Raw genomic sequence first — 13,149 nt, forward strand, 5'->3', positions numbered from 1 at the left:
AGTATTTTCTAGTTTCCCTAGTGATTTTTTCTTTTAGTCACTGGTTGGTTAAGCATGTGTTGTTTAATTCCCACATATTTGCAAATTTTCTAGTTTTCCTTCTGTTATTGATTTCTAGTTTCATTCCGCTGTGGTAGAAGATACTGTGTATAATTTCCATCTTTTTAAATTTATTGAGAATTGTATTGTGACCTAACATATTGTCTATCCTAGACAATGTTCCATGTGCGCTTGAGAAAAAATGTTATTTCTGTCATAGTTGGATACTGTGTCCTGTATATGTCCATAATGCCTAGTTGATTTATGTTGTTGGGTGCCATCGAGTCGATTCTGACTCATAGCGATCCCATGTGACAGAGGAGAACTGCCCCATAGGATTTTATTGGCTGTAATCTTTACTAAAGCAGCTCACCAAGTCTTTCTCCTGCAGCACCCCTGGGTGGGTTCAAACCACCAACCTTTTGGTTACTAGCCAAGTGTTTAACTGTTGTGCCACCAGAGCTCCTTCAGTTGATTTATAGTGTGTTGTTCAGTGATAATGATCAGCTATTTCCTTACTGATCTTCTGTCTAGATGCTCTATTTATTATTGAAAGTGGGAAAGAGTAGAATTGTTTCTCTCACATAATTTTCTATTATTAAACAAAACTAAAGATCGAGATTAATCTTTTTTCTTGGGAGATTCCAACTTTATTACAGTTAACTTGAAGAAAAAGTGAAAAGAGTATAAGGCCTGGTACGCTCAAATGCCAGCTAATCATATTATTGACTTGCTAGAAGCAGACACGAGTAGGCTAATTCCACAGTTCAAAAGTAGATGTGGTCACTTAGTTAAAATTCCCATGTCTATGGTTATCACTAACTTAGATGGAAACAACCAAGCAAATATGATTTCGTAGCAATTGGCAGACTTTAATATTCAAGAAAAATTAAGTCCATCATACACATTAAAAATATAGGAAATTTCATGCAGACATGAAGCTTCCAATTCAGCCTTTGTGGCAACTTCTAGAATAACATATACAGTACATTTTACAGTTCCCAAACTTCATAATTTTATACTGTGATTTATACAGCTTCTCTTCATGTTTCATATTCCACCTTGCTCACCTGATTAACATATCCTAACCTACACTGCTTCTGCTTATGGTAATTAAAAAAAAAAGGTAAAAAGCAAGCACAATGACTTATTTTCTCCACCTTATGAAAATAAATGAAAACATCTGTGATAGAGCAAATTTGGGGAAAATTTTTTTTTTTTTTTTTAAGACTTACATACTTAAGAAGCTAGGATTAAACGTAAGAAATGCAAAATTAAATAAACCCTCCAATGACACTTCTATTATTGATTGATACCACATTCAAGTTTAGAATATATTAACTGCAAAAGTTATAAGAAAAAAGTGATGCAAATTTGTGTAGAACATATTTAAAATTTATGATATAAAGGAGAAATTAAAAACAAATTAAATAACTGATTTCAGATTTAACAAAAATATAAGCTATAATTTAGAAATATAAGTAACGTTATTAAAGAATAAATCCTGATAGCAAAAAGAATTTTAAGAAATAAAGCCTAACCACTGGTCTTGATCTGTTTTTGTCTTGATTAGAAAAACAAGGATCATTTGCTTTGATAGAAGTTGTAAAAAAGTAAATACTAGTCAGTGAATAAAACATTTTAAATTACTCAAAAACAGCATCCGTTCTTTCTTTTCAATGGATTTCTCTAAATACTTATTATTGGGGCTCCTTTACGTTTCTTTTCTCTCTAAAAACCAAGTATTATTTTGTTTTCTTTTCCCTTGCAATTAATTTCAAGTTCATTCATGTAGGTAATGAGAATTCCTACCAAATGAACACCTGCCAAATACTGAAAGAACACACAAAAAAGAAATTATTTAAAAAAAAACCCCGCAGGTTACAGACTTCCATAATTTGACAAGTCAAATTAACTCCAGAGAATTGTTTACTGCAAAATGGGAGTAAAGCCCACAAGATCTCCCTTCCTATATGCAGAAAAGGTCCTACTAGTAAGATACCAAATCATGTAGTGACTCCCTCAACCCAAATGACAGCAAAGGTCTACAGATTTACAAGTGTTTCTATTTTTAAAATGTCATTTATCCTACCAGCACATTATTGTGATTAAGTCCATCTGGATTACACCAAATCTCCACAGAGGTCATTTAATTCAATCACAATCATCTGCGAAAATATTCAACATGAATACTTCCTTTTCTCCAAGAAAAAATTAAAATGTTAAATTAGTCATCTCTACTTTCCAAGCTATCGGAAACAGAGTAATAAACATATAAAAATACAAAGGGCAACTCTCCAATACAGATCTTCTAGAGGTAGAAATTTAAAGCAGCATGCACTGTTCAAGCTCCAGCTCTCAGGGAATAAAACTGGTGTTACTCTGAAATTACATGAATGGCTGCTGCTTATACAATATTAAAGACAGACCACGGGCAGTAATTTATCCCTGAATTTCATATTCAAAATTTCCTCACATTGATACCATTATGACAGTTTTTACTAGTATATTAATTGTTTTAACGAAAAAAAGTGCTTGTTTTTATAATCCAGATAATCTAAAAAAAGACATCATTGTAAACATCACACTGACAAACTGTATTCATTTATAATTTGAGTCATACATTTTGAGTGGGCAAATTTTATTCTTATTTTCCCAGTTTATTAGCACTACCTTTACCAAAGGCTTGTGCCTCACTTAGGATGTTGAGATCTCAAATATTTCAAAGTGACTCAATAATAAGAATGTTTTCAAAAAATGTTTAATTGAGTGTGGCCAAGAGACATTAATTTCTCAGGTTACTGGCCTGTGATGCTATTAAATTCAGCATTTTATAAGAATGAAATGTTTGATGCTTCTCTTAAGTTCAGCTGAGCTAGAAAAAAATAATTTGAATGATAAAAGAATAGACACACACGTATAGACTGCTTAGGTCCAGACTGAACAAAAGTCCCAATTCTAGATGCTGACTGTGAAAGAGGATCTGCAGACACTTCTAAAACATAACATGTTCAAAAAAGGAGATTATTATGGGCTTCAATACTATTAGTCATTAATATGACAAGCTTACAACAGCACAGCTTAATGAGGACACTGGAAATAAGGTTTTTTCCAACTGATACAACTCTGCACTTCAAAGAAAAAGCGTACTTAAAGACATTTCCTCCATTTCACTTGTTTAACTCAAATTTGCATGGCATAGCATATTTCTGAAAAAGCAATAGACACATACTAAGAAAATAGATGCTATTTCTAAATTGTTTTAGGAATAAGAAGGCACCACTGATTTGAGGTCTTGTCCTGTCATTACTGAGAGTTGATTTTGAGTTGTTTATTTCAGCATTTACTCTTATTAAATTTCTTGCCTGGTGATATCACTTGAGACTATTGTGGTTTACGAACCACAAACAAGACACATTCGTAGTAGTATTTCATCATGGAGAGATCATTCACAGTATATGTTGACAAGACAGATTCTTTTTCCACCTACAATACAAATAATAGTTAAGATGATGATAACACCACTGTTATAATACTGTGCACATGTAAGTGGCAGTCACTATTTTAAGCATTTTCTGTCTATTCATTTATTACCCCTGTAAGGCTGGTACTACTAATAATCTCATTTTACAAAGAAGAATTTGAAGCACAGACAGGTTATAAACCCAAGGTCACACTGCTAATAGAAAGTGGCAGAACTGGGATTCAAACTCAGACAGTCTAATTCCACAGCTTGAATTCTAAAACATTGTAATATATTGCTTCTCTTTATTTTAAAGAAATCTGATGTTTATTTTACAAAGGAATAGAATGCTTCTAAATAAATGTACAACTAGAACACAATACTCAAAGTACCATAAAACCCTATAATAATGCACATGATAAAAGAAAAGATCAAACACTACAAAAGGACGTACAGTGGAAAGTACTCCTGGCTCCCTGTCTGCTTCCCCAGAGTCTAATCTACTTGGTATCCTTGAGTCGAAGTCTATAGAGGCAAATATAAAAGTGATCAGCTATCATTTACTGATGTACTGTAACACCAAGGATTGTAGTTTGCCCTTTACATACATGTTATCCCAAACCCTTATAATTCTGAAGGCTAAGTATTATCTTCACCTTACATATGACAAAAGAGAGAAGAGATAAAGCCAAAAGTGCGGTAACATCACCATCTTGTTTAAGTACTTTGAAAATTAAACTTTGCCTATACTTCATTTTATCCTTACCTCTACCTGGAATCCATACTGCAGAACAACATTTTTTATATCCTCGTAGCTCAATTCTATAGAAAGTTCATTTGCCAAATTTTCAAAATGGTACAGCAGAGGACCTATGGTTTAAAGAGACTATAAATTAATTACTTGAATTTACATTCAGTTTACACTAGTAACTATGTCAGCCTGAATTCCAAGTTGGTCTCTATACTGAAGGAAGTCTCAGAGTGGTACAAACGCTTATCGGGCTCAGCTACTACCAGAAAGGTTGCAATTTCGAGCTCTCCTCAAAGTCTTGGCAATCTACTTCTGAAAAATCAGCCACTGAAAACCCTGTGGAGCACAGTTCTCCTCTGACACATGTGGAGTCAACTTAGTTAGAGCTGACTCGATGGGAATTGTTTTTTTCATATACTAAAGAAGTTGAGACTAGTGAATGAGACAGACATAAAAAACAGATGTAAAGAACCTTTACATTCCTCAGGGATACTTATCAGGACCTTTCAAACTCTGGTCCAGTAACTGACATTCCCATGCTGCACTTACCCTCATGAGGAGCGAGTCCCTCTGATATACCAGCCTTGCATGTGATTCTTCACATGTCACTTATACCTGTAGCTCCTGAGCTTCTGAAGAGATAGCTGAATCAGAAATGCTAAGTCCCCAAATTCCTAAGGCATACTATAATTAAAACTCCATTAAATGAATGCAAAACTGCAGATATAAACTAGATATCATGGGAAAACAGAGACGGGTCCTCTGCATAGAAAAGTGTGTGAAGGAGGGGTAAGTTATAGAGAAGGCTTCCTGGAAGGAGGAGGTGATGGTAGAGATGTCTTTTTAAGTACACAGTTCATAGCCCAGCTCTAACACCTACTAACCATGTGCCATGGGAAATCATTGACTCTGCCGTAGCACTTTATACCCCACTGGCAGGTATGAACATACCTAGCTCACTGTACCTTATCAAAGTTTTAAGTAACATTTTAAAACATGTAGCCAATATGATCAGTAAAAGTTGGGTCTCATTAATATTTATTTGACAAGCAGGAAGGGTGAACATTTTTTTCATGTACATTGGTCATTTATGTTTGTTCTTTTATAACTTGTAAATTTATGTTTTCTGCCTAGTTCACTTCTGGCTTAAGTTTTCTCTTATGGACTTTGGCTTTTCTTCTCTGTTACATATATATATATATTCCTACAGAATTAAAAAATAAAACTCATTGTAAAAGAGATCAAAATACAGAAATACATAAAGGAATTTTGTTTCCTATAAAGGCAGGTTAGATCATTCAGACCAACTCTCCTATTGAAAACAACTGAAACTGGCTTATGAAAAAATTTTTTTTTAAATCTTAAAAGAACAGGATGTCTGCCAAGCTAGTTAGAAACTACTAAAAACTCATAGAATTAACCACAGGTAAATCTAGATGGCTACTGTTACCCCGAGGGTATCTGATTACCTAGATGAAAGCTACTGGCAATCTGACAAACTCTTCCAGTCAGGCGACAGAAGACAAAGCCCTGGTCCCACCAAAGGTGTGAGGAGTCTGGCAGATCATCCAACAGTATGGTAGGAATCTTAAGGGCTATCTTTAAGGTAAGAGTAAATAAAAGCAAACTTTACGGCCATCCTTCAGGATGCCAGGAAAAGCTGACCTAGTGCTTACGAAGACAGGGGCTCAAAAGAGGGAAAAAAAAATCCACACACGCTGTAAATCATGGTTTAGCCATATGGTAGATTTGCAGCCTGATTTTATTGAGATACCTGGAGAAATGTGAACATAGTCTGTTAAATTTCCTGATTTTGGTATTTATACTATGACTATGTAACTGAATGTCATATACACGTAACTACTCTGTAATAAAAGGTCATGGTGTCTATATACATATATGAGAAAAAGAGAGAATGATTAAGCAAACGTAGCAAAATGCCAAAAATTGGTAAAGCTGGGTGAAGGGTATATGGGAGTTCTTTATACTATTCTTTCAACTTTTCTGTAAGTTTGAATTATTTCACAATGAAGTTTTTTAAATATATATATTTATATAAAAAATAAGAACAACATAATTTCAAACAAAAACCAAGCAACTTAGTCACCAGGAAAACTTTCACTGAAGGATATTCTAAAGGAAGTGCTTCTAGAAGAAGGAAAATGATCTTAGATATGAGGTCAGACATACAAGAAGGAATAAAAGTAAAAAAAAAAAATAGTCAATAAATATGTAGGCAAATCTAAATAAATACTAAATAAAACATTAATTTAAAATGTAAATGTAATACTTTAAGAGGGATAAAAGAAGACCCTTGTATATTTGAATGGAAGGTAAGGAACTGACTAACCTTACGCTTGTTATATATGTACGTTATCATTTCTAAGATAACCGCTAAAAGACTAGAAACTAAGTGTATAACTTTCAGAATAGTGGAGGGGAGACAGGATGAGCAATTTAAAAGAAAATCTAATCTAAAAGTAGAAAATAAAGAGAAAAGGGAATGCAAGACAATATCTCAAGTCTTTGTATAGAATCTGGAAGGGTTTAGGTTATCATAAAAACCAGAAATTTATGCCGGGAGTTTGAAAAGGACAGATTTGCATGTTGGGAAGATTACTCTGGTGGCAACTTGGGAGCTGACTGGGGGGTAGAGGTTGAAGACAACTTGTAGCAGGGATATCCTTAAGGGAACTACTGCAGTAATCCAGGCAAGCAATGATGAGGGCTTAAACTAAGATAGTGACATGAGGTTAGAGCAAAGGTTCACAGCTGGAGGCAATTTTGGCCCCCAGGGGACCTTTGCCAAAGTCTAAAGACATTCTTGATTGTTATAACTGGGGAGGTAAGTAGAAGCCAGGGCTATTTCTAAATATCCTAAAATGCATAGAACAGGACCCCCCCCCGCCCCACCCAAGAATTATCCAGTCAAAATGTCTATAGAGCTGAGGCTGAGAAACCCTGGGGTAGAAAGATTCAAGAGCAATTAAGGAGCTTTAAGAGATCCAGCCTCTAGACTAGCTAGATGCAGATGGTGAGGAAGAAGAGGGGTAAAAGACTCCAGGTTTCTGGTTGGGGAAATTCAAGTAGATAATGGAAAAGAAGAGGTATTGGAGGCATGGGCAAGATTTTCTTGAGAGAGACAGACCTGAAGTATCTGTGGTGCATCCAAGTTGGATATACTGGCTTAGAACATAGGAGAAATATTTGCACCAGAAATAACGGACTGAGAATTGAATAAATAGGAGAAACCATGGAATTGAGTAGGAGTAACATGGAGTAAAGAATAAGTACATGGCATAAAAAGTAAAAAGCACTAAAAAGATAAACAGATACTTGAAGCACACCATTATTTAAGGGAACACTAATGTGAGATAATTATTTTTTTTACATTCTTGAACTTACATATGCAAAGGAGTATTAACTTTCCAAACAACTATTTTAAGGGCTGTGTCACTCCATTATTCCAACTCTCAAGATTGTTTTGAAACTCTGTGGTGAGAAAAGTGGAAGCACTCCTAACTGACCTCCTATTAACCAACGTGCACCACTGCCTGTGATGCCCATGATTGATCACAGGCCGTGCTCAAGGACGTCTGCTATTATCCGTGTGCTTACCAAGAGCCAAGTTTATTTCTTCCAGGCAGTTAAAATTATCATTACATAACCTAATAGAACATTAGTAAGCCAATGAAATAAAATTTCAAAAAGAAAGTTGTTTCTATGAAAGTTAAGTTGAATGATTTGGAAATACACAAAACCTTACCATAACTCAGTAAAACTGAAGCTAAAATTTTTAAACACATAAATATGGGGTCACATTAATGTGTAGTTATAAACTGATACAGGGTGAACCTGTAGAGCTAACTGGTTAGGCATTCAGAGAGTTAAATCTGGTTTGGGAGCCTATCTCTGCCACACAAAAAGTATGGAAACTTTCTGCAAGTTATTTAATTCCAAGCCTCAGTTTCTTCAACTATAAAAGAGCAATAATACCATTTCAACATAAGGTTGTTTGGAGATTAAATGAGTTATTTATAAAACTCACTGCCGTTGAGTCGATTTCAACTCATAATGACCCTACAGGACAAAGTAGAACTGCCCTACAGAGTTTCCAAAGAGCGCCTGGTGGGGGCTAACATAGTGCCAAACTCACAGTGAACAAATACGTGGCAGATAGTATCTTTAAATCATTACTTAGGAAGAGTTCCCCTAGGTGACTTTTAAATCAAACCATTACAAAGACCGCGACAGAACCCAGCAACAAAACTAGACCAGTGCTGAAGGCATGAACTCAAAACAATGTATATCTGTCCCTTTATGCACGGTAACACAAAACTTTTATCTTGAAAAGCTTTATATTCTAGCCTTGATGTCTTTTATGACATAAACTACGTATCTCACTAAAAAAGACAAGTATATTGATGATATTAGCATTATTCTCCCTTTAAAGAGGAAAAACTGGCAATTTCCCTTAGCCTCTGGATGGGAGGGACCATGTCATATACGTCTTGCGCCTAGCAGTAGGATGCAGTAAAGAACTTTTTTACATAAATAACATCTCTATTCTTTCATAAACTAAAAGCAAATCAAACCAAACCCGTTGCTGTCAAGTTGATTCTGCCTCATAGCGACCCTACGGAACAGAGCAGAACTGCCCCACAGGGTTTCCAAGGAGCGGCCAATGGGTTCGAACTGCTGACCTTTTGGGTTAGCAGCCAAGCTCTTAACCACTGCACCATTGAAGGTAATCACAAATTATGGCACTTACTGTTTTCCACAGTATGTGGATGTACTAGGGAGATGGGGTCCATGGGATAGGTAAGATCTTTACCCTAAATGTTTCATTACACAAAAAAACAAAACACCCTCTTCTTAAACAGCAGCGACTACTACTTTCAGTGGCGTGGAGGAGGGAAAGATATAGGAATGATTACCTACAGATTAATTATTAGTACACCTTGAAATTAAGACTTCTATGAGACTAATCTAATAATACAACTAATATAATACAAGGGTCTCTGGGTGGCACTACTAACACAAAAGCTGGTGTTTCAAACCCACCCAGAGGTGCCTTGCAAGAAAGGCCTGGCGATCTGCTTCCAAAAAGTCACAGCCATGAAAACCTTACGGAGCACAGTTCTACTAGAAGACACATGGGGTTGCCATGCGTCACAACTGCCTCAACAGCAACTGGTTGGAGGTTTTTTTTTTTTTACCATAATACAGCATTTTGGGTTTACAATGCTTTTGGGTGTATCACCACTGGGATGCACAGTTTTTAAAAGATGCGCAGCATAATTACACCTTTCATGAACATTTGGTACAATGAAGTTACCAAATGTGGAAGAGCTATACACTCAGATTAATGTATAATATTCTTTAAAACATCTATGAGTATTGAAGAACTTACCTAGATTTATCCAAATTCCACCTGGCTTGAGTATTTTCCATATTGTATCAATATAATCAATTACATTGTGAGCTGTATCTATGAAGAAACAGGTAGCAATACAGTCCCAGGTATCTATTCAAGAAAAATTAAATAACTGGTGTTATTTTTCTTTTTCTTTAGTTAATTCTACAATTTTACCAATTACCTCTTGCAGAGCATTAATATTTCATTCAACTGCAGGGATACAGAAACTAAAACCTTCCTATCAACACTGTAATCAAGATAACAAAATAACCATATATGGGAGATACTTTAATTCATAAGGGTTTCTTTCAATAATAATCCAATAATCAATCTGGAAATCATTTTGATAGCATATATTACTAGATTTCTTACCAAATGATACACTTAAGACTTTTGTTTCTAACCTACTCAGCTTCTAGTCTTCATTTAAAATCAGTTAAGATGAAACAGTCACTTGAATTTTCAGATTATGATTTAAAACACAGCAACCAACTCTGGTAGATTTCTGAAAGAACTCACGCACGTGTTGCTCACTGAGAAATGAGTGCGCTATTTCGGATGATCACAGGTGAAAAAGGAGGATGGGGCAGCTGGAAACAGTGGGTGGGCACCCTGCAGCAAATGCTATATTTACCTCTTGGAGGCTGTGGCCTGGCAGTTACAGGAAACTGAATTTAAAGTATGGTATCTGTACAGGCTAGTACAATAAAGGCATGTAATCTAATTGAGGATCACCTTCAATGCCTGGAAATGGCAATACCTCTCAAACCGTGCTCCAGAAGAAAATCATTTATACTTGCTTTTTTAAATGACGTTTTCCATTATTTCTCTATTTTTGAGACCTTGTTTCCTAACAATCCCCACTACCTCACATTTTTCATCTTTCCCATTCTACCTGAAGAGTACAGGTTTTCCGAATCTGAGTTTAGAGAAAAAATAAACAAAAACTTCACGATCTTGTTCCTTCCCTGTTCCAATCCTTCCAATGGCTTCCCACCTCTCAGAATAAAATTCCAAGTCCTTGCTGTGGCCTGAAAGTCTGCCTCACCAGACCTCCAACCTGATCTCCCACCACTACTCTGGTCACTTACTACACCCCAGCCAAAGTGACCCTCTTGCCCTTCCTAGAGCAGAAAAAGCACATTCTCCACAACAAAGCCTCTTCCCTTGCCATTTTCTCTGTCTGGAATGTTTTGTCCAAAATATCTGAATGATCTCTTTACTGTCTTGAGGTCATCTGGTTAACTTTTTCTTTTTTTTTTTAATTTCTGCTCTTAGGAAGGACTTCCCTGACAACTCTATGACAGCAGTCCCTCCTCAGTCACTCTATATCCTCTTTAACCTGCTTTATTTTTCTTTGTCACAATATGATATTTGTTACTGCTCTTCTCCCCCTACTAGAACGTAAGTTCCCTATAGACAGGGTATGTGTTTTTGCTTGCTACTCTCTTTCCAATGTCTAGGACACACCTGGTACTGTGGAGGTACTCAACTAATATTTACTGAATAAATGGTCTTGCTAACCCTGCAGCATGCTACTTTTTCTTTTATTGCCAATCCCTCTCTTCCCTTTCCGCATTACCACCTGTCTTTCCCTACTGCCTAACAAAAATTTCAACAATTTGCTACCTTAAAGTTCAAACTTCATAGCCTGATTGTAAATGTCCTCCATAACCTGGCATCAACTTACTTTTCCAGCCACAACATATTGCTGTCGAGTTGATTTCAACTCATGATGACCCTCTGTGTGTCAGAGTAGAGCTACACTCCATAGGGTTTTCAATGCTTGCAATCGTATCGAAGGAGATCACTAGGGCTTTCTTCCATGGTGCTGCTCAATGGATTTGAACTACCGACCTTTCAGTTAGTAGCCCAGCGCAAACCATTTGTGCCACCCAGGGGTTCCTTTTCCAGCTGTATCTCCCATTAAATTCCCAAACAAAGGTCACTTTTCCTTCTAGGCAGGCTGTTCTGCCTCCCCAGTTACCTTTGTAGCTTTGTCTGGTTGGAATGCCATTTCTCCCTTCCCTTCGCCTCATGGTCTGTCTGCAAAGGGCTCCCTTCTCACACTAACCTACTTTCAACTTTGTAACATTCCTTACTCACCTGAACTTTGTTTTGCTGTCTTATAGTAACAGATCCAACAGATTAAATTTCTTGATTGCAGGTATCCTGTACTTCTTTTTATTACCTATCCATGCCTTGTATAGGGCCTTGAAGATATTCTAAAGTGTCACTAAAATATACACCTTATATTCTGATATCAAAATGAGTGAACAACACGTTGGTTTAACTTAAAATTAGCTCATTAAGTTCAGAATAAAGGAAAAGATCTTTAAAATGCTTGCTTACGACTTACTGCATTCTGAGTATATCTCCTGAAAATCTCCTGCTGTCATAGAAAAGTTAGAACCAGGAGGAAGACTGTGCGGGTCAACATCAGGAAAAAAGACTGGTCGAATCTGATCAGCTGATCTCCGGTTATTGCTAAACTGATGGATCCAGGGATAAAGCTTGTATTTATTAATTTCAGAACATCTGTAAAATATAAACATGGAATGTGGTGTTAACAATTTTCCAAGAGAAAATCTACTTTAAACACTAAAATCTTATCTCTTTGACTGAAGGTTTACTTTATATAATTCATTACTACTTAAAGTGTTATCCCTGCCCCTAGCCAATTATTTCAAAATGTGCCTACACATGTAGATGAGCAACCAATCATGGATTAAAAGACAAAAAAATATGTACTGTTTAACTTTTTAAAAGGCAGCCATTGATTTTTTTCTCTAACACACCTCTTCTGGCTTTAAAAATGACACCTTTCCCGCTACCTTCCCAAAAAGGCCTTAAAAATTATTAGGGATCGTTCCACCTCAAGTCATTGAGCAAACGTGGCCATTTAATAAGAACGTGATTAAGGGAAAAAAGTTATGATTGCTACACTGAACTCTTCTTCCACTAAAGAAACAATTAAAGGGGTGAGGAAATGTAAGAACAACGAGAAAGTTCTCCTTCCTGCATCATCATCAGTCCTGATAATTCTGCACAGAATCGTGTCGGTTTCACAGAATGCCCAATCGCTTTCTAAAACATCACTTACCCATCCCGTTTTAGGTTTCTGTTAACTAGGCAATTGATGAAAGTGGCCATTTTTATAAGCAATTTGATTTTAACAAAACAAATACGATATACATCATAATCAAGCACTATGTTCTCATCTTCAAATTCAGAACTGCTCAAAAAATAGGTATGTCAATCTGATTCTGAGAAATTACTATTTCCAGCAAAAAGTAAATTAAATACCTGTTGAGTACAAAGTTGGAAGAAAAGAGCATAAAAAAACTCCATTCATTTCCTTGACAAGCATAACCTAGCATAGCTATTTCCCAGGCCAGTCTTCCTAGTCCAGCACCAGGTACCAGAATATTTACTTTAGAAGGATCCCTGAAATGAAATAAGGCAATTATGTCCAAC

The 13,149-nt window shown here is 36.1% G+C and overlaps 1 protein-coding gene across 2 annotated transcripts in view; it reads right to left on the bottom strand.

Annotated features, from left to right (window-relative positions):
- Positions 1-872: 872 nt before the first annotated feature.
- The window catches only part of CARNMT1 (carnosine N-methyltransferase 1), a 45,492-nt gene continuing 33,215 nt past the window's right edge, over positions 873-13,149 (bottom strand). Inside the window, exons 4-8 of one of the 2 annotated variants that reach the window (XM_049895211.1) lie at positions 12,979-13,119; positions 12,032-12,210; positions 9,667-9,780; positions 4,269-4,372; positions 873-3,525 (exon numbers count right to left, since the gene is read on the bottom strand). In XM_049895211.1, the coding sequence (XP_049751168.1) occupies positions 3,424-3,525; positions 4,269-4,372; positions 9,667-9,780; positions 12,032-12,210; positions 12,979-13,119 (640 nt within the window). In that variant the 3' untranslated portion in view covers positions 873-3,423. The remainder of the gene's footprint in view (positions 3,526-4,268; positions 4,373-9,666; positions 9,781-12,031; positions 12,211-12,978; positions 13,120-13,149) is intronic. The other variant, XM_049895210.1, reaches the window with a different exon arrangement.

This window comes from Elephas maximus, chromosome 9, assembly GCF_024166365.1.
Source record: "Elephas maximus indicus isolate mEleMax1 chromosome 9, mEleMax1 primary haplotype, whole genome shotgun sequence".
Lineage (NCBI taxonomy): Eukaryota > Metazoa > Chordata > Mammalia > Proboscidea > Elephantidae > Elephas > Elephas maximus.